This window comes from Mobula hypostoma, chromosome 4, assembly GCF_963921235.1.
Source record: "Mobula hypostoma chromosome 4, sMobHyp1.1, whole genome shotgun sequence".
Classification (NCBI taxonomy): domain Eukaryota; kingdom Metazoa; phylum Chordata; class Chondrichthyes; order Myliobatiformes; family Myliobatidae; genus Mobula; species Mobula hypostoma.
In genome coordinates, this window is record NC_086100.1 from 104,776,614 (window position 1) to 104,799,003 (window position 22,390).

A 22,390-nucleotide genomic window follows, 5' to 3' on the forward strand; every position below is an offset into this window, starting at 1 on the left:
CTGGCAGGAGTGTTCAAGGACAGCATCAATCTCTCACTGCTGCAGTCGGAGGTTCCCACCTGCTTCAAAAGGGCGATGATCATACCCAAGAAGAGTGGGGTGAGCTGCCGCAATGACTATCACCCAATGGCACTCATATCTACTGTGATGAAGTGCTTTGAGAGGTTGGTCATGGCTAGAATCAACTCCTGCCTTAGGAAGGATCTGGATCTGCTACAATTTGCCAGACCAATCCATTATCCAGTTAGAATGCTTTCTATAATGCATCAATAAAAATCTGCATGGGTCTCCAAAGAAGACCCACAGTTCACCTGTTGATGGTTGTGGTGACAGAAGGGAGTCTAGGTGTTGGAACCCAGGTCAACAAATACTACCCTTGAGGAATTCGGTGGCTAGAGCAGCATAGTTGTGTGAAAGAAATTCGTCAGTGTTTTGAGTTGAAGCCCTGCTTCAGTATTGAGATTGGAGAGGGGAGATAAGGAAAATTAAGTGGCCAAGAGGTATGGTTTGACAGGGGCCTAGAAGTGATAGGTTGACTGAGCGATGAAGGATGATGGGTATTTCTAGCCAGATAGGAGAGGGGGAAAGTGTGGAGTTGGGAGCCAGACAGAAGGTAAATAGAGCCAAGTTGGTGGAAATGAGAGTGAGGGTGAAAGCTGATAATGGGGGCACAAAGGCTTCCAGTGCTGACTTCTGATAAGTAAGGAATGTGATAATGGAAACCAGAAAGGGAAGGGGGATGAACCTGTGGAATCAGATGGAGGAGGGTAACATAGTGGGTAGTAGGTGGATGGAACCAGGAGAGGGAGGCAAAGGATAAGGTTGATGGGGGGTGGTGGCTGGAGGGGGGAGTAAGGGGTCAAAAATGGGAGGTCAGGATATGAACCCAAAAGATTGTGGGGTGCTGGAGTGTGTGAAACAGAGGTAGGAGTTTACCTGAAACTGGGGAATTCCATGTTTTACTCAAACAGAATATGAAGTGTTGAATCTCGGCTTCCTTTGAAGATCCCTTGATATTGATCAGAATCATGGAGGGAGGTAAGAGAGAGAGAGAGAGAAGAAAAAAAAAAACAAAATACAAGCTCCTTGTTGCATTGCACCAAGCCAAGTCTACAGAAACCACTCCACCCCCACGTTCTTATACACACATACACAAAATTAATCCTTATTGTTGTTGTCATGCAACCATGATGGTGTAAATGGAAATCATGGCGTGTTCTCTGCCCTGTATGTGGGAGGATTCAGGGTGTGATTGTAGATCTGGGTATTGGTGTGTTTGGAGGAACCATAAGTGGAGAATGTTGGTTTTCAAGGAAATATTGATGTGGCTTTGTTTATCCTGCTAGTGAATTTAAGGATCTAGCAAAGGCAGCATTGGAGGTAGCTTGCCAGTGCCTAGATGTGCCATCTCCAAATTACAAGATGTTGGGGGAACTGCTTTGTTGTTGATTTCTCAGAAGCATGCAGGAGGGAAGAGATCTGGTCACACAGTAGATTAACAGTTTTGAGGTATTTGACGTCTTGATCATTGAACAATCTTTTTTTCCCCAGACAAATGCAGCACTGATGCACTGAGATTATGGTAAATTTCTAAACTTACTGAGAGTTAGCTTCTGAGATAGGGAAAGTATCTGTGCTTTCCAGATCTTATTGTTGAATTTTATTGCATTTTGCAGAGTAGGTTGGTAGAGAATGTTTGGTTTGTGGATATTTAGTGCAGACCCATTCTCTCACATACTTCACTGGCTTGAAATTTAACTTCCTTTTGCATACCTATGCAGCAGTGCATAGATACACATGCAAAAGATATGTACTGCATTTCTATGATTTAAGGTTTTAAATCCTTCAAAATCCTTATCAACTCATAGCAATTTCTGGCCCATTGAAATACAATAGAGAAGAAGCATAACCATATATAACCATATAAGCATGTGTGAACAGTACAAGGAATACATCATCTCCCTGACTACCCAACTCTTTCCTCTATAAGCAGTTTATTCCCCTTATGTGGTAGAGTCCTTGGGCTTCACATAGGTATGATCAGCCATCTCAGAACCCACTGACTTCAGTGAAACAAGACATATTTGACTAGGAGGAACTGTCTAAGGGAGGGGCGGTGTTGGTCAGAAGAAACTACAGTCTACAATTAGTGGATTTGACAAATCAAGAATAGGGACAGATCAAGACAATTGGCTCTGTTTTCCCCCCTTTTGTGGATTCTGAACTGATACTTGCTCTGAGATAATCTGATTGGAGCGATTGAATGTGGACACAATGACCTGCTAAACCTGCGATCATTCTCAGATGAGTATTTACTCATTATGTAAAATGCCTGACATACCAAAGAAGCAATCTGTAATCTCATTAGACTTTGTCTGAGTTGCCTCATTTGACTGGTTTGGACCAGTCAGAGTTGGAAGACACAAATATGCAGGCTGGAGTGGGCAGAGCCATGAGACATTGTTGATTGTAGTCCTGTACTTGAACCTGTAAGAAGGATCCCCAGGTAGATCTGTAATACAGATGCTGCCTGGCCTGCTGCATTCACCAGCAACTTTGATGAAAGCAGAGGCAGTTGTTTTGTCTGTTTCCCCGATCCTTGATTCATCAAATCCACAAATTGTAACTGTAGCTTCTTCTGGCCAATATCTCTCTCCTCTTGATCCAAAGATATTTATCTTGGGATCATTATTCTCCTCTCATTCAGTTGACTAGCCATACTAGACTTTCTCTGACCAACAGTGGGAACCTCTGGCCTAAGACTGCATGCACAAACAGAATTTGTTGGCATACAGCATGTGGTATCTCCTCTCAATTCTTTAAACCCCACTAGAAATACAAAGGCACATAATGATTACAAGGGGTGATTGATAAGTTCATGGCCTAAAATAGAAGGAGTCAATTTTAGAAAACCTACCACATTTATTTTTCAACACAGTCCCCTCCTACATTTACACATTTAGTCCAGCGGTTGTGGAGCATATAGATCTTGGACCTCCAGAAAGTGTCCACGGCATGGGTGATTGATAAGTTTGTGGCCTAAGGTAGAAGGAGATGAGTTATACAGCTCTCGTTACATGCACGTGCAGTTTAACTCTTTGAGTGATTATGCAGAAAGTTTGAAGTTAATAACTCATCTCCTTCTACCTTAGGCCTGAACTTAACCATCACCCCTGATGAGTTATTAACTTCATTTAAAATGATAGGTGTGGAAAAATACTCTCTAGTTCAGGACATTAGAATGGAAGAGATTGTCTTGAATGCAATAATTAGTATAGATATGATAAATTTCCTGTAATCTCAATAAATCTTTGAATACTAGCAGGATCAAGTGATGTAAGCATCAAAAAGGAATGTTATGTTGAGATATAAGATTAGCCATGGTCTTATTGAATAGATCAAGAGCCCAAAAAATCCAGAAGGTGCTGTGCTTTATTGTCTATTCTAATAGCTGTCTCTGTACTCCCTTTATTCAAAACCTAACCAGCATTGGTGCTACCACAATTAAATCTATTTTATTCTCACCTGATGGCCACCAGGAGACAACCCTACTGCTATTTAAGCTGAAAAGCAGAGGAGGAAACAAATCCTGCAGATGTTGAATACTCAAAATTTAAAAAAAAGAAAATGCTCAAGTACTCAGCTAGTCAAGGAGCATGTAAGGTGGGAGAAACAGATATTAACCTTTCTTTCATCAGAATGAGGTCTCATTAGAAAACTGTGTTTTAAATTAAAGAAAAAGTGGGAGGGATGGAGAGACAAAGGCCATCTCTGTGATTGAATGTAGACAGAATGTGATTTCTAATTTTTCCTCTTTCCGATCAAAAGTTATTGATTTGAGATCTGGACATCTCCCTCAACAGGCACTGCCTGATCCGCTAAATATTTCCAGCATTTTTTGTTTTTATTTCAGCTATTTAAGCAGAGATGGAGCAAGTCAATACAAGAGAATTAAAGCTATATTGTGGTGCTATCTGTATGGAGTTTATACGTGCTCCCCATGACCAAGTGGTTTTCCTCCGGGCATTCCAGTTTCCTCCCGCAGTCCGAAGATGTATCCGCTGGTTGGTTAATCGGTCACTGTAAATTGTCCTATGAATAGGCTAGGGTTAAATAGGTATGTTGCTGGGCAGCGCTACTCATTGGGTCAGAAGGGCCTGTTCCGTGCTTTATCTCTAAATAAAAAGAATAAAATGCTATGCCAAAGAAATGATGTCAAACAGTGTGGTAAGGATTGTAGTCAATGTTGTGATGTGAACAAAGTCCCTGGAGAGACACAGAAGCTAGAGGATACAGAAGTGGTTTATTTAACACAATGAGACACCCTCTGGAGGAAGGGGCCTGCGCGACCCAATATTACATGACATTTGATATGCTAAAGATCAAAGGGCAACTCTATAGTTACAATGCATCTACAATTGGTTTCCTTTGAAATACGTATAATTTTCACACCTCCTTCTTTGTACCCAGCATTTTTTGGAAGACTGGGTTATCCTTCCCTTGATTATCCAACCCTGAGTACACCTCATGCGCTCGATATTTACGTTCTTCATAATCCATGGCAGGCTCATTACCCCTCTGAACTGTTGACCCCCAGTCGCTGCCTCACTTTCCCCCTTAAAGAAGTGATGTCTCTCTTCATTGCTGGCGTTCCTAGTAGTTTCCCTATAATATCCTGCACCCCCTGGGCCATACTGTCCTATATATTCCCCAGGCATTTCACTTTTACCAGCACGTGGATATCTTTAGGGTGTAGCTGTTGTATTTCAATAATTTCCTCGATCTTGAGCCAAAATTCTGCATTCCCACAGACAACTTTAAGTAAGGGCAACTCTGACAAAATGCTCTGCTTCTCTCCGGGGTGAAGGGCTTATGGTTGGCTGTAATCAAAGTCAAAGGCTGGCTTGGGTCATCAGGGTTCTTGACATGATGTTGCTTGACATCAATCTGATAGATACAGGTGGGAATAACCTCTCCCTCAATATCTTCACACTAGTTCCCACATTATACAAAATATAAATGATGGATAAAAATTAAACAGTACACTCTTAAAACCACAGAGTGTATACTCTGCAGACTGCCACTTATGTGTGTCCTGACTCATAATGCCTGTTGTATTCCTTTGCATCTAACTGTTACATCAAGGTTACAGACGTATTGTTGAAACGCACACATTCACTTGCAAACATGTCTGCTAAAATACAGTCATTGTCATGACTACCCCTCGAGGTCGAGGATGATGGTCTTCGTTCTGTTGATCTACTTATGGGCTCTCAAATGGCTTATGAGTCCAATCTTGGCTTTGAAAGTTCTTCCACATTCACGACAGGTAGGTCCAGATGGCAGATCGGGCTTTGGTTGTTATGCCTCTCTTTCCATTCTCTTCTCTTTTCTTCTAATTCTGCACATCTGTGGGCTTCAAAAGTTGCTGTTCCTTACAGCATACATGCCCCTCACTGGCATCTCAAACCATCAGTAACCACCATTCACAACTCCGTCTCACCAAATTAACACACAGAGTTTAGTCCCTTACATAAACGCACAGGTACGGACACACACCACACTACTTTTATAACTACCAGTTCAGCTCTGCCTCATGGTTGTGATACCTTGTGATCCCGTAGTCACCGACCCAAACAGGACCAAGTATGAGTGCTAATTTTAAAAGTACTTGACCATTGAGACTGCTGAGAAGCTGGCCACATGGGGGTCACACAAAGATATTCTGGATGAGCCCCCAAATGTTGTAATGTGAACAAGGTCATTCGAGACTGAAGCCAGCTATACAGAAGTGGCTTATTCAACATAATGAGACGCTCACTGTAGGAACGGGCCTGTTTGACCCAATATTATGTAACATTGTATATGCTAAAGATCTAAGGACAACTCTATAGTTACAATGTATCAACAGTGAATTACATATAATTTTCACACCTCCTTCGCACTCACACTCTAGATGCCCAAAATGAAATTTAATCAGAATTGTTTGGTTTACAATTAACTCGTGTCCACAGCTCCAGGAACCTATTATCCAGGGCTGCACTTTAAATTTAATCTACAGTCCGTGTTCAGTTCTAAAGATCGGTTGCTGAAGTTAATATTTGCTATATATCCTAACTCTAGAATACACCCTAACAGTAGGCAAACACAATTGGGCATTGATTTTGGCCATGAGTGTCAGTGCTGGATTTTACTGAAGCTGCTTACAATGAAGTTCTGAAGCATAGCAAAACTTTGAACATCAAATAAATTCTCTTTTTGGGTTAAGGGGAATCAATTGTGATCTTTTCCTTGAGACTCACCTTCAAGTGCATTATAGGAGCACTCCTTTTTCAGTGCACAACACCATCAACAACTCTGTATTTGGTGAGTGTCTCACCTCTCAGATCCTTTGTGATGATGTTTCACATATGACAACGAACAAAAATTATGATTTACAATTGTTTGGTATATAATATTTTGCATAATATGGGATTTGTTTTAACTCAGATGTTAATACAGTGAAGAATTTTTAGACTGATTGTTTTTGTCAGATGTAAACAATACCACCAGCATCACAATAATCTTCTGTTCGGGGAATGTCATCAACACTACTATTCTCTTTTTCAATTACTGAAATCTATGATATTAATTTTTGTTGCTTATTCATAAAGCACCAGAACAAAAGATTGAATTTCTACATGGTTCCATGATCTCCTACTGAAATTTGGCAGTGAATTAGCAAGTTATGCCCAAACTCCTGGTTAAATCCTAGGTAAAGAATAGTTAGAATTTTAATACTCAACATCACTCAACTTCACTTGCCCCATCATTGAAATGTTCCCATAACCTATGGACTTACTTTCAAGGTCTCTTCATCTCATGTTCTCGATACTTATTGCTTTTTTTATTTGTATTATTGTTTGTTCTTTTTGCATTTACACAGTTTGTTACCTTTTTTATTTTGGTTGAATGCCCTATTCAGGTGATCTTTCATTGATTCTGTTACAGTTATTCTATAGATTTGTTGAGTATGCCCACACAAGAAAATGAATTTTGGGGTGTATATGGTGACATATATGTACTTTGATAATAATTTACTTTACCTTTGAAGTGGGCTGGGATCAGTGGAAATAAGTTTTGTTTTCACTTCCAGGATGAGCCTCCAGGGATTTAAAAAGGTGTGTTTGGTAGGAACAATAAAATAAATACTTTTAGAGCACTGTTTGAGAAGAGGAACAATGCTGAAACAGTATTTTCTTCAGGCCCCACATGATCACTTCCTTAACCACATGGCATCAAATCCTATCAAGTTCTGATCCTCATCAATACTAGCACAACATTCATTCTAAACCACTATAAGATCTGTCTTACAGGGAGTTTACTGAGGAACGTGAAAGATATGCTGCACTTAATTGCCATAAGGCATCCAGGAATTTCCATGCTGCTGACTTCAGATTCATCAGTAAAGTTCTGGGCCAGTGTGAGCATATTAAAATATCGCACTAGGAAGGATATCAAGGTGTTAGATCTGATGGGGAATAGGTGGTAGGGATGCAAGATTTTGATGGTGTGGAAAGACTGCAGTTGTTCTTCCTGTAGCAGGGACAATTAAAGGAAAATTCTATGTTCGTGTTTAAAATTATGAAATAGAAAGAAAGGAACGCACTTGTATGGAACCTTTTACTTTCTGCCAAAGCATGTTATAGAATATATTGAAATGAATTTGAAGGGCAGTCATTATTTTGAGGTCAGGCTTGCAGTAGTCAGTATCCACTCAGTGAGCTCCTACAAACAGCAATACTGTCATTTAAGATGATCTGTTTCAGTGACGTTGCATGACACATGAAGATTGACCAGGAGGCTGAGGTCAACTCCCCTATTGCTCGTAGAATTAATTCCACAGGATAATTCATGTTAATGTGAGAGGCCAGAAGGGGTTTCAGTTTACTTTCTCATCAAAGAGACTATACTTCTGACCTGCTGTGAAGTGGCAGACTGAAATATTGTACTCAAATTATTGGAAGTCCCAACTTCATAGTTTGGAGGAGATCAAGTGGGCAATGCCTGGAGCCAAAAGGAAGTTATTAAAGTAAGTAACAAGTTTCTAGAGACAAAAGGATCAATAATCATGGAGCAGACAATTCAGACAACTAGAAAGAGAGGCGGAACAGAGGTAAGGGGAATTAAGATTTAAGAAAGAAGGTAATGGCAGTGGATTCAATAATAATAATTTTTCCAAGGGAATGGACCAAGTGTTTGCGAAGAAAAAATAGCATAGAGTAAAGACAAGTTGTTACTAATTGGATAGTTCTTTCAAAGATCTGACATACGAAATGTTGGTTTAATGGTTTCATTTGGTGCTATATGACTTAGTGATTGTAAAATTGGATGCATGGGCATTTATTATGTTCCTTTAGAGTTTCTGTTGATCTTGCCCCAGTGTTACACTGACAGGTAGTGTCAGATTGGTGGTGGGGTGATTATAGATAATGCATTTGCTCAGCAATTTGAGCTCACCTCATCCAGAAGTGTTAACCTGTTAACTCTTTGGCTAACAAATAACTTTCATCTCCACAGAGGAGGATGAGTGTGCCAGACATGACAATGGAGGGTGTGAGCAGCAATGTATGAACACGTTGGGCAGTTACAAGTGTACTTGTGACCCAGGCTATGAACTTGCAGCAGACAAGAAAAGTTGTGAAGGTAAATGTTGTAAAATAAGGTTACCGGGTAATTATGTGAAGTTTCTCTGTGCATTTTTCATGTATGCAAAGTGCTCATGTGATTCCCCTACTGTAGTTGGGAAAACCACCAGTAATGTGGTACAGGTTTCACTCTCTGGTGAAATTCTTCACCCTCCTGCTAATACCCGGACGCAGAGGGCAATGCACCTCCCCACTCTGGCAATGCAGAAGGTACCTTGTTTTTTCCTTAAGGTGGGTTCAGATTTGGTTGAATATTTACTTTTTGGATGTGTAGCTACTCTCTTAATTACTTTAAGAATTGAATGCCATGAAATACTGCATAAGTAGATTATGAAACAAGGTATTCTTCTCCACATAGTAATGGATCAATTAAAACATTAATCTTTTCATAGTCTTTGCCCTGTTTTTGCCCTTTTATGATTAAGATTAACTATCAGTTAAAAACAGGTAGCCCAGAACAGTTTATTGAGTTGATTTTCAGTATACCAGTTTTGACTTTCATACCAACTTCCTCTCTTTAAACTTTTTCTCGTCTGAAGTGACTGACACTGAGGGATGAGGGCAAATATTGTGATGGTGACAGCATGTCAGGGTAAGGAAATCATACAGGCCCTCATAGAATGTATACCGTGAATCACTAGATGACAGCAACCTTCTGTTATCTCATCCAGCAACAGAAATCCAAACAACTGCAGGGACATGCACAGCAACTAAAATAGCTCTGTTTCTGCCTGGAATACATGTGTTAATGCCCTGTGGATTGGTTCTGGCATGTTTCCTATTATGCCATTCCAAGTGTTGATTTTATTGCAAGGAGTGTCAAGGTGGGATGAGGCTATCAGCCTATCATTTGCACTGGTTCTTTGCAAGAACAATGCAAAATTGGTCCCACTGGACTATTTCCTGCTGATCAAAGCATTTAAGCCACGGCCCGGAGGTTGGGGACCACTGATTTAAGCAATCACATCACAGAACAGGTTATGGCATGAAATCAGGAAGATCGAAGCCAAACCTCAATTAACCTTGTGAAGAGACTTTCAGGCTGTACCTTGCATTACTATTTCTTTATTACTGATATTACTTAGCTATTTAAACATCAGCTTGTAAAACCAGGTTCATTGTATTGATATTATTTCTTGTTGTATAGAGATTGAGTTTGTAATTTAAATTTTAGCTGCCTGTGGAGGACTTCTGTCAAAGCTAAATGGAACAATCACCTCACCAGGCTGGCCAAAGGAATACCCTCCCAATAAGAACTGTGTTTGGCAAGTTGTGGCTCCCACCCAGTACAGGATCTCTATGCAGTTTGAATTTTTCGAACTAGAGGGCAATGATGTAAGTAATCTAAATGTTCCTGCAACATACAGAGAAAATTTTTAATTTTAGGAAAACATTCACCGACGTAAAGTAACAAAATTGTATTACTTTGTAGACTCAAAACCAATTGTAATGTGTGCCGAAGAAGCATCAGTAGAGATTCAGACATTTAGTTACCCGTCCTCAGCACCCTAGTGTTCAGTGCTGTTAAAATTAATGGAAAATCCACTGTTGGAAGGGGCGGCCAATAGTAAAATTCCTTTTTAGCAAGCAGTAGGCAGCAAGACAAATTACTTCTCAACTTTTCCTACATATAACAATGAGTAGCAAATTGTGTGATTTTCAAAGCAATGCAGATTTTCCTGATGACTGGTAGGGCTGATGCCTTCCTGGTTTCCTTCAAAATTGAAAAGGAAAATGTGTTGAATTTTCTTCTGCATTTCAACAAATGTTTGTTCCAGTATCTTACTGAAGTTAAATATATACAACATAGTATAGTTAATCTTTCTTGAACTTTTTGTTTTCACCATGGTAAAGTTTGTGTATTTCATCAGATCTGTGCAAAACTTTATGTTAGTGAATTGAATATTGGCACAAACTAATATATGTTGCTTTAGAACTAATATTGTCTACTTCAACATTCTATATGCTACCTAATTTAAAAACTGGACTTTATGTTCGTTGAAATGCTTCTGAATGTTTTTGCACACTCTTCTATGAGCAATGTATACTTCCCATAGAACTAATTGTAATGTATTCAATATATCAGTAATATTTGAGTGGTATTACATTTTATTCATTGTTTACATAATCATTATGGGTTATAAGTAAGAAGTACGTGAATCGAGAAAAGAAAGGAAAAACTAAGTAGACCAGAATCTTGTCTCCTGTGTTTTTCTTTTGATTAGTTTCTGGAAATATAAAACAACAGTGCTGATGAGGAAGTTTTAAAACAAACTCAATCCAACTACCCACCTGTTAAAGTCCAGCATGTTTTTCTTTGGAAAGAGAGAGAGACGTTTGAGATTTTTTAAAAAAAACAGAAAATGAATGAAATTAACAAGCAACGAAAACAGTTCATAAGCAGTGAGTACCAGGTGATGATGATAAATATAAAAAAGCAAAAATGGCTGGCTACATCGGAAAGATAGACATATTCAATTTCACAACAGATAACCAGTTGATGTATACTGAATAGTTGAACAATATTTTGAAGGAAATGAAATACCAATGAAAAACGAGTGCCTGTGTTGCTGAGTGTAATGGGTGGAAAAGCATACAGTTTGCTTAGAAGTATACGTTCTCCAACCAAACCAGCTGAAATGTACTTTGCTGATATCGTGAATGTAATTCAGGAACATTTAGAATCAAAACCATTGTAGAATGCATTAGGTTTTATAAGTGGAATCAAAAGGAAGGGGAGTCCATTTTAGCATATGTGGCTGAATTGAAGAGCTTGTCCGAGCATCATCAGTTCAGTGATAGGCTAAAGGATGCACTGTGATATCATTTGGTTTGTGGAATCTTACACGAAAGTATTCAAAAATGACTGCTAAATGAAGCTTAACTCAGATTGAAAAGAGCAGTTGGAATTGCTGTATCAATGGATATAGCAGCCAGAGAGGTAATTGAGTTGCAGTCAGGAAGAAAAGTGAACATGAGCAAAATTGCAATGTCCAAATAGAAACCAGCCTGCCTGAACAAATTGTGTTACTATTATAATGGCAGGGGCTCATGTACAACCAGACTAATGCAGGTTTAAAGGCGAGAATTGCAGAATATGCAACAAAGTAGGACACATTTTAAAAAGCATGTCAGGCAGATTGCACAGAGAAGAGAAAAAGATGAAAAGTCAAGTTGCAGTTTCAAAAAGAGCACTAACTTGCATGTTGTTGATGGAAAAATCTGACAATGATGAGGATGACCCAGGACTGGATAGCCTTGAGATTTACAATGTGATAACTAACAAGAGACAAACAATATGATTTGCACCAGAAGTGAATGGCAAATTTATTAAAATGGAATTGGACATAGGCTCGGCTGTTTCAGTCATCCCACAAAATGTGTTTGAGTGGCATTTCAAAGATACTGAACTGAAGTCTGCAAATATCCAACTAAGGACATACTGGAGAAAAGATAACTCCTGTGAGAAAGATATTCGTAACAGTGAAATACAACAACCAACAAGCCACTTTGAGCTTGGACGTGGTAAAATCAGGAATGCCAGCATTGTGGGGCGTAATTGATTGAGCCAACTACAACTTGATTGGAGATTCATCCCCTGCAATAGAGTCAGTGGAAAGCTGGATGATCCCATATCAGTATCGAGGATGGTATTGGAAAATTCAGATATATCAAAGGCAAAATAGTGTTAAATGAATATGCCACACCTAAGCTTTACAAAGCCCATCTGGTTCCTTATACCATCCATGATAAAGTAACCAGTAAGCCAGATCACATAGAGGATGAAAGAATTCTTTCCAAGGTTGAGTGGAGCCCATGGGCAAGGCCTATGGTCCCAGTAGCAAAGAAGGATGGGCCTGTCAGGGTCTGTGATGATTTTAAGGTCACCATCAATCCAGTACTGAAAGTAGATGAAAATGACCTGCCCAGGATAGAGGATATCTTTGCAAACCTTTCTGGAGGGAAACACTTCAGCAAAGTGGACTTAGCTGAGGCCTACCTACAGAAGGAGATTGAAGAATATAAAGTGTTTCTTACCATAAGCACTCACCAAGGGCTTTATCGCTACAATAGGCTTATTTTTGGAGTAGCATCTGCACCTGCACTCTGGGAGAAAGCTATGGACCAGATGCTGAAAGGCTGTTTAGGGACTTAGTGTTATCTGGATGACAACATTATTACTGGTAAGGATGACAAGGAGCGCCTCCAAAATCTCAGGACAGTGTTAAAAAGATTAGAAGATTATGGGCTCAGATCATGATGTATCAAGTGTGAATTCATTAAACCAAGTATCACTTACTGTGGTCACACCATTGACGCACAAGATTTTACAGAAGTGTGCTGAGAAAATGCAAGCAGTGGTGGATGCCCTAAGGTCAAAGGATGTGACACAGTTGTGGTTCTATTTAGGATTTGTCAATTACTGTAACAGGTTCCTGCCAAACGGGGTTACTGTGCTCCACCCCTTGAATGCATTACTACAGATTGGGAAGAAGTGGCAAAGGACAATGTAGTGTGAGGTGGCTTTCCAAAAGGCAAAGAAAATGGTGATGTCAGATATGGTACTCACACCTTATGACCTGCATCATCCAGTGAAGTTTTCCTGTGATGCCTTGCCTTATAGTATAGGTGCAGTCATGTCACATGCTACGAGTGGTGGGAGAGAACTCCCCAGAGGCTATGCATTGCGTTTCCTTACCGCTACAGAGAAAAATTATGCACAGATTCACAATGAGTTCACAAGAGAAAATCTGCAGATGCTGAAAATCCAGGCAATACACACAAAATGCTGGATAACTCAGCAGGCCAGGCAGCATCTATGGAAAAGAATACAGTCAATATTTCGTGTTTTGTGTCTGTTGCTTGGATTTCCAGTATGTGCAGATTTTCTCTTGTTTGTGATTGGATTACTGCACTGCAAAGTCTCTTTCAGGGATGACCACACTGAAGAAGTTTAAATCTTCAAGGTTCTCGAACTGAAACATAGACTGGACATTTTTCCACAGATGCTGCCTGGCCTGTTGAGTTCCTCCAGCATTCTGTATGTGTTGTTCACAAAGAGGTCATGAATTTGGTTTGGAGTATAAAACGGTTCAACTAGTACCTGTATGGGAAAGAGTTTACCCTCATTACTGATCATCAACCACTAGTGTCCGTTTTCAGTCCACAGAAGGGCGTTACACTAACAGCAACAGCATATATGCAGAGATGGGCTCTGTTTCTTGGAGGACACAATTACAACATGAAATTCAGGAGGACAACTAATCAGAAAATTGCTGATGGATTGTCCCATTTGCACTTGGAAAAAGAAATACCTGAAAAATGTACAAAAGAGGGCACTCATTGACATATTCTCCCTAATGCAAAACAGAAGTTCCCCTATTACGGCAGAGCTGATCCAAAGGGAAATCGGAAAAGACCCCACACTGTTTCAAGTCCATATGGCAACATAAAATGGCTGGAATTTGCAGCAGAAATTCAAGCTCCTCCATTTTTATCCATGCCGGGATGAACTTGCCCTTGATATGGATTGCCTTATGTGGGGATTGAGAGATGTTGTACCATCCAAACTGAGAGTGAAAGTGTTGGAGGAGCTACATTCCGATCATCTAGGTGTGGTCAAAATGAAAGTACTGGCTCAAAGTTTTGGCTGGTGGTCTGGGATAGGTCAGCAGATCGCACAGCTTGCCATGCCTTGTTTGGGATGCCAACATGTCTAGAAGATGCCAAGAACAGCACCTCTCCATCCCTGGGAACAGCCTACATTGCCCTGTCAGAGGATTCATGTGGATTTTGCTGGATCATTCATGGGTATAAATTTCTCAGTAGTAATGGATGCAGCTGCAAAGTTTCTTTATGGAGTATTTTAGGTTTATTTTAGGTGTCTGTGGGAAATTTAGATGCAAATAGTCAGCAGCCAAGACTCCATGCCTGTTTCTCAAATGAAACTTGTTTTTCTCATATCCTTTCCTCTTCTGAAAAAAAAACCTTTTATTTCACTTATACATTTTAAAAAAATGTATTTACAGATACAGCACATTAGCAGGTCTTTCTGACACAATGAGCCTGCACTGCCCAATTATACCCATGTGACCAATTAACCTACCAACCTATACATCTTTGGAATGTGGGATGAAACTGGACCATCCAGTGGAAACCCTCATGGTCACAGGAAGAATGTACAAACTCCTTAAAGGCAGTGCTGGGCAATGAACCTGGGTCACAGGCCTGTAGAGCACTACACTAACTGCTATGCCACTGTGTTGCCTATTCCTGATGCCTTGCAGTGTTGCTTAATATGAGAAGTACATCATGTCGTACTTCCATGAATGGCATCTATGTAACACTGTCAAGTGGGAATGAAGATTTGTTTCTATTCATGGATGAAGACTGCTTAATATTCTTATCACAGCCGGATTAAAGTTGTCCTTGAGCATGGTGGTTCATGTTTTCAGGCTTTTGTATCTTCTGGCCAGTGGAGGTGGGAGAGGAGACAGTGTTCGGGGTGGGTGAGGTCTTTGATTATGTTGGCTGCTTCACCGCAGTACAGAAGGGTCCAAGAGACTGGTTTCTATGATATACTGAGCTGTGCCCATAATTTTCTGCAGGCAGAGCAGATGCCACACCAAGCCTTGATGCATCTGAAGGGGATGATTTATACGTTACACCAATAAAAATTGGTGAAGGTCAAAGAGGACATGTCAAATTTTTTTAGCCTCCTGAGGAAGTAGAGGAGCTGGTGAGCTTACCTGACCTTTGCATCAACGTGGTTAGGACAGGCTATTGGTAATGCTCATTCCTAGGAACTTCACGCTCTGGAGTTAAAGCAGCACGTGCCCCGAGCAGCCAGACTCCTCCCCTGGAACTGAATTCTAGCCGCCATTGTTTAAACATGTGCTTTATCTCGATTTATTTTGAGCATCCGTCGGCAAGATGAGTTCTAAGGTATTGGAAAAGCCTGAAAGAGCTCGTAAGGGTGTTACACTTAGCGTAAAACTAGACATAATTAAGGGTTTCGATCGTGGTGAACGAAGTAAGGACAAAGTGAGTTTGGCTTATGGAAGTTGATGAAGATGATGTTGAAGAGGTTTTGGCATGCCATAACCAAGAACTGATAGATGAAGAGCTGATGCAATTGGAAGAGGAAAGGATAACAATTGAAACCGAATGCAGTAGCGAACGGACCGAAAGTGAAGTCGTCCAGGAACTGAACGTAAAGCAACTGCGTGAGATTTTCGCTGCAATGATAAAGTATGACTTTAATTTTGAAAGGGTACTTCGGTTTAGGGCATATTTGCAGGATGGTTTGAGCGCTTACAAAGAACTGTATGATCTAAAAATGCGCGAGGCTAAGCAGTCAAGCAAGCCTTCCACATCAGCCACAGCAGACAACGAACTTCGACCTTCGACATTGAGTCAGGCAGACATAGAAGAAGATGATCTGCCTGCCCTGATGATACCCCAATGTCCCACCACCCAAACCCCGGGCTGCGGACAGATACCGATCCGCGAAGAATGCAGCAGTAGCTGGGACGCACCCAGCACATCTTTAAGAGAAAAGCCGAAATAAACAAGCTAATTAGTTACATGCCAGGTGGCACCTAATTAATTAACTTGTTTATTTCAGCTTTTTTCTTAGAGACATGCTGGGTGCGTCCCGGCTACCGCTGGACCACTGCATTCTTTACGGATCGGTATCGGTTCACTGCCCGGAGGGTGGTGGCCATTGCACCACCCCAACCTCCGACGACTCAGCCTAACACACCATCATCAGTGTGCTCGGCGCTGTCCCTATTCCCGTAAGTGATACTACACTGTACATATGTTATTTCTACTTTATATCGGCTGTGTATTTTTACGTGTCTTTTGGTATGATTTGGCAGCTTCATATCTTAAAGGTTACTGGAGATAGTGTTTCTGCCGAGAGTGCTTGCGTGAGATTTTCGCTACGGAGAACAGTGCGGCAATGATTGTGGAAAAGTATTTCTACTTTATATAGGCTGTGTATTCACCATATCATTCCTGCTTTTACTATATGTTACTGTTATTTTAGGTTTTATGTGTTATTTGACATGATTTGCTAGGTTATTTTTGGGTCTGCGAACGCTCACAAATTTTTCCCATATAAATGAATGGTAATTGCTTTTTTTGCTTAACGACATTCCGGCTTACGAACCATTTCATAGGAATGCTTTACCTTCGGATGGTGGGGAAAACCTGTATCCAACTGTGATGTTAAGCTTCCAACTATGATCTTTCACCCACATCTTAATGATGTCCACAATTTCATACCTGCCATTTTCTAACTGCACAACACAATCATCTGCCATATTTTATACACTGCATACATTTAAATAAAGCAAGAAAGGAGCTTAAGAAGGGGCTGAGAAGAGCAGGAAGAGGGCATGAGAAGGCCTTGGCGAGTAGGGTAAAGGAAAACCCCAAGGCATTCTTCAATTATGTGAAGAACAAAAGGATGACAGGAGTGAAGGTAGGACCGATTAGAGATAAAGGTGGGAAGATGTGCCTGGAGGCTGTGGAAGTGAACGAGGTCCTCAATGAATACTTCTCTTCGGTATTTACCAATGAGAGGGAACTTGATGACGGTGAGGACAATATGAGTGAGGTTGATGTTCTGAAGCATGTTGATATTAAGGGAAAGGAGGTGTTGCAGTTGTTAAAATACATTAGGATGGATAAATCTCCGGGGCCTGATGGAATATTCCCCAGGCTGCTCCATGAGGCAAGGGAAGAGATTGCTGAGCCTCTGGCTAGGACCTCTATGTCCTCGTTGTCCACGGAGATGGTACCGGAGGATTGAAGGGAGGCAAATGTTGTCCCATTGTTCAAAAAAGGTAGTAGGGATAGTCCAGGTAATTATAGACCAGTGAGCCTTATGTCTGTGGTGGGAAAGCTGTTGGAAATGATTCTTAGAAATAGGATCTATGGGCATTTAGAGAATCATGGCCTGATCAGGGACAGTCAGCATGGCTTTGTGAAGGGCAGATCATGTCTAACAAGCCTGATAGAGTTCTTTGAGGAGGTGACCAGGCATATAGATGAGGGTAGTGCAGTGGATGTGATCTATATGGATATTAGTAAGGCATTTGACAAGGTTCCACATGGTAGGCTTATTCAGAAGGTCAGAAGGCATGGGATCCAGGGAAGTTTGGCCAGGCGGATTCAGAATTGGCTTGCCTGCAGAAGGCAGAGGGTCGTGGTGGAGGGAGTACATTCAGATTGGAGGATTGTGACTAGTGGTGTCCTGCAAGGATCTGTTCTGAGACCTCTACTTTTCGTGACTTTTATTAACGACCTGGATGTGGGGGTAGAAGTGTGGATTGGCAAGTTTGCAGATGACACAAAGGTTGGTGGTGTTGTAGATAGTGTAGAGGATTGTCGAAGATTGCAGAGAGACATTGATAGGATGCAGAAGTGGGCTGAGAAGTGGCAGATGGAGTTCAACCCGGAGAAGTGTGAGGTGGTACACTTTGGAAGGACAAACTCCAAGGCAGGGTACACAGTAAATGGCAGGATACTTGGAAGTGTGGAGGAGCAGAGAGATTTGGGGGTACATGTCCACAGATCCCTGAAAGTTGCCTCACAGGTAGATAGGGTAGTTAAGAAAGCTTATGGGGTGTTAGCTTTCATAAGTCGAGGGATAGAATTTAAGAGTCACTATGTAATGATGCAGCTCTATAAAACTCTGGTTAGGCCACACTTGGAGTACTGTGTCCAGTTCTGGTCGCCTCACTATAGGAAGGATGTGGAAGCATTGGAAAGAGTACAGAGGAGATTTACCAGGATGCTCCCTGGTTTAGAGAGTAGGTATTATGATCAGAGATTAAGGGAGCTAGGGCTTTACTCTTTGCAGAGAAGGAGGATGAGAGGAGACATGATAGAGTTGTACAAGATAATAAGAGGAATAGAGTGGATAGCCAGCGCCTCTTCCCCAGGGCACCACTGCTCAATACAAGAGGACATGGCTTTAAGGTAAGGGGTGGGAAGTTCAAGGGGGATATTAGAGGAAGGTTTTTTACTCAGAGAGTGGTTGGTGCGTGGAATGCACTGCCTGAGTCAGTGGTGGAGGCAGATACACTCGTGAAGTTTAAGAGACTACTAGACAGGTATATGGAGGAATTTAAGGTGGGGGGTTATGTGGGAGGCAGGGTTTGAGGGTCGGCACGACTTTGTGGGCCGAAGGGCCTGTAATGTGCTGTACTATTCTGTGTTCTATGTTATGGGGAGAAAGCCAGGAAATGTGCTTGAAAAGGAGGGAAAAAAAAGAATTAGCCATGATTGAATGGCGGAGCAGACTCGATGGGCCAAATGGCCCAAATCTGCTCCTGTGTCTTATAGTCTAAAGGAAAGATAACACGACCATGGCTAACAAGAGAAATTAAAGCCAACCTAAAAGCCAAAAGAGAGGGCATATGATAGAGCAAAAATTAGTGGGATGTTAGAACATTGGGAAGCCTTCAAAACCAGCAGAAAACAACCAAATAAGTCATTAAGAAGGTAAAGATGGGATACAAACGTAAGCCAGCCAAAATGTTAAAGAGGATACCAAAAGTTTCTTCAGATACATAAAGTATAAAAGAGGCAAGAATGGATATTGGTCCACTGGAATGCAATGCTGGAGAGATGGTAATAATGGACAAGGAAGTGACGGATTAATTGAATAAGTATTTTGCATCAGTCTTCATTGAAATTCCAGGTGTCAGGGGCCATGAAGTGCATGAAGTTACTAATTCTAGAGCAAACATCCTTGGGAAACTGAAAAGTCTGAAGGTAGGTAAGTCACCCGGATTAAATGGTGCACACCCCAGGGTTTTGAAAGTGCTACAGGTGTCCCCTGCCTTTCGAACATTTACTCTATGAAACCTCACTGTTACGAAAGACCTACATTAGTTACCTGTTTTTGCTAACAGAAGGTGTTTTCACTGTTACGAATAAAGGCAGCGCGCGATAAAAAACAGCGTGTGCCCCAAGCAGCTGCTCCTCCCCCGGATTCGGAACTGCATTCTAGCCAGCATTGCTTAAACATGTGCCCGTGAGCAGCCGTTAGCAAGTTGAGTTCTAAGGTATCGGAAAAGCCTAAAAGAGCTTGTAAGGGTGTTACACTTAGCGTAAACCTAGACATAATTCAGCGTTTCTATCATAGTGAACAAAGCAAGGACAAAGTGAGCTTGGCTTGTGGAAGTTGATGAAGGTGATGTTGAAGAGATTTTGGCATCCCATGACCAAAAACTGATAGGTGAAGAGCTGATGCAATTGGAAGAGGAAAGGATAACAATTGAAATCGAATGTAGTAGCGAACGGACCGAAAGTGAAGTCGTCCAGGAACTGAACGTGAAGCAACTACGTGAGATTTTCGCTGCAATGATTGCAAAGAAGTATGACTTTAATTTTGAAAGAGTACGTTGGTTTAGGACATGTTTGCAAGATGGTTTACAAAAACTGTATGATAGAAAAATGTGCGAGGCTCGCAGTCAAGCATACTGTCATTTTTCAAGCCTTCCACATCATCCACAGCAGATGACGAGCCTTGATCTTTGACATCGAGGCAGGCAGACATAGAAGAAGATGACCTGCCTGCCCTGATCGACGATGAGATGACTCCCCAGTGTCCCACCACCCCAGTGTTCCCAACCTCCGGGCTGCGGACAGATACCGATTCGCGGAGAATGCAGCGGCAGCCGGGACGTACCCAGCACATCTTTAAGAAAAAAGCCGAAATAAACAGGCTAATTAATTGGGTTCCGCCCGGCACGTAAATGTCGGCCCAGATCAGAGGCGACGCAATCGGCAATTGTCTCTGATCTGGGCCGACATTTACGTGCCGGGCGGCACCTAATTAATTAGCTTGTGTATTTCAGCTTTTTTCTTAAAGATGTGCTGGGTGCGTCCCGGCCACCACGGTACCACTGCGTGCTTCGTGGATCGGTATCGGTTTGCTGCCCGGAGGGTGGGGACCACTGCACCACCCAAACCTCTGATGACTCAGCCTAACATAACATCATCAGTGTGCTCAGTGCTGTCTTCCTGAATCCCGTAAGTGATACTACACTGTACATACATAATTTCTACTTTATATCGGCTGTGTATTTTTATGTGTTATTTGGTATGATTTGGCAGCTTCATAGCTTAAAGGTTACTGGAGAGAGTATTTTTGCCAAGAGCGCTTGCGCGAGATTTTCTGCCGAGAGCGCTTGTGCCATGTTTCTGCCGAGAGCGCCTGCGTGAGATTTTCGCTACGGAGAACAGTTCAGGCAATGGTTGTAGTGAAGTATTTCTACTTTATATAGTCTGTGTATTTATGATATCATTCCTGCTTTTACTATCTGTTACTGTTATTTTAGGTTTTATGTGTTATTTGGCATGATTTGGTAGGTTATCTTTGGGTCTGCGAATGCTTGCAAGATTTTCCCTATAAATAAATGGTAATTGCTTCTTTGCTTTACGACATTCCGGCTTACGAACCATTTCATAGGAACGCTCTACCTTCGGATGGAGGGAGAAACCTGTAACTGAAGAGATTGTGTAGGTATTCATAATGTCCTTTCAAAAAACACCAGTCTAGAATACTGGAAAATTGCAAATGTTACTCCACTCTTCAAGAAGGGAGGGAGTCAGAACAAAGGAAACTATAGGCCATTAATCTGACCTCAGTAGTTGGGAAGATGTTGGAGTCAATTATTAAGGATGAGGTTTCAGGGTACTTGGAGGAACATGATAAAATAGGCCGTAGACAGCATGGTTTCTCAAGGGAAAATCTTGTCTGACAAATCTGTTGGCACACTTTGAAGACGGAGAATCGGTTGATGTTGTGTACTTGGATTTTCAGAAGGATATTCAGAAGGTAATCAGGTATGAGGTTTCTTAACAGGAAAGATTCTAGCATGGATGAAGCAGTGGCTGATTGGAAAGTGGCAAAGAGTGGGAATAAAGGGAATCTTTTCTGGTTGGCTGCCAGCGACTAGCTCCAAAGTGCTCTGTGATGGGACTTACTCTTCTTATGTTATATGTCAATGATTTAGATGATGGAATTGATGGCTATGTTGCAAAGGTTGCAGATGATATGAAGTTAGTTGGAGGGGCAGGTAGTTTTGAGAAAGTGGAGAGGCTACAGAAGGATTTAGATAGATTAGGAGAATGGGCAAAGAAATGGCAGATGGAATACAGTGTCAGGAAGTGTAGGGTAGAGGCAATGAAAGGGTTGACTACATTCTAAATGGAGAGAAAATACAAAAAACTGAGGTGCAAAAGGACTTGCGGGGTGGTACCTTTACTGAATTCCCAAAAGGTTAATGTGCAGGTCTGTGGTGTGGAAGGCAAATGCAATGTTAGCATTCATTTCAAGAGGACTAGAAGATAAAAGCAAAGATGTAAGGGTTGAGACTGGAGAAAGTTCTGTTGAGACCTCAGTTGGAATATTGAGAGCAGTTTTGGCCAAATATCTTGGAAAGGAGTGTTGAAACTGGAGAGGGTTCAAAGAAGGTTCGTGAAAATTATTCCAGGATTGAAAGGCTTGTCATATGAACATAGCTCTGTGCCTGTATTCACTCAAATTTAGAAGAATGAGGGGTGACCTCATTGAAACCTATTGAGTGGTGAAAGGCCTTGATGGAGTGGATGTGGAGAGGCTGTTTCCTATGGTGGGAGAGTCTAAGACCAGAAGACACAGCCTCAGAATTGAGGGG

General features: G+C 41.3%; 1 protein-coding gene across 1 annotated transcript in view; it reads left to right on the forward strand.

The window, feature by feature from the left end:
* Positions 1-22,390, forward strand: part of tll1 (tolloid-like 1) — a 408,920-nt gene that overhangs the window by 284,241 nt on the left and 102,289 nt on the right. Inside the window, exons 15-16 of the mRNA XM_063046335.1 lie at positions 8,560-8,685; positions 9,862-10,022. Of these exons, the coding sequence (XP_062902405.1) occupies positions 8,560-8,685; positions 9,862-10,022 (287 nt within the window). The remainder of the gene's footprint in view (positions 1-8,559; positions 8,686-9,861; positions 10,023-22,390) is intronic.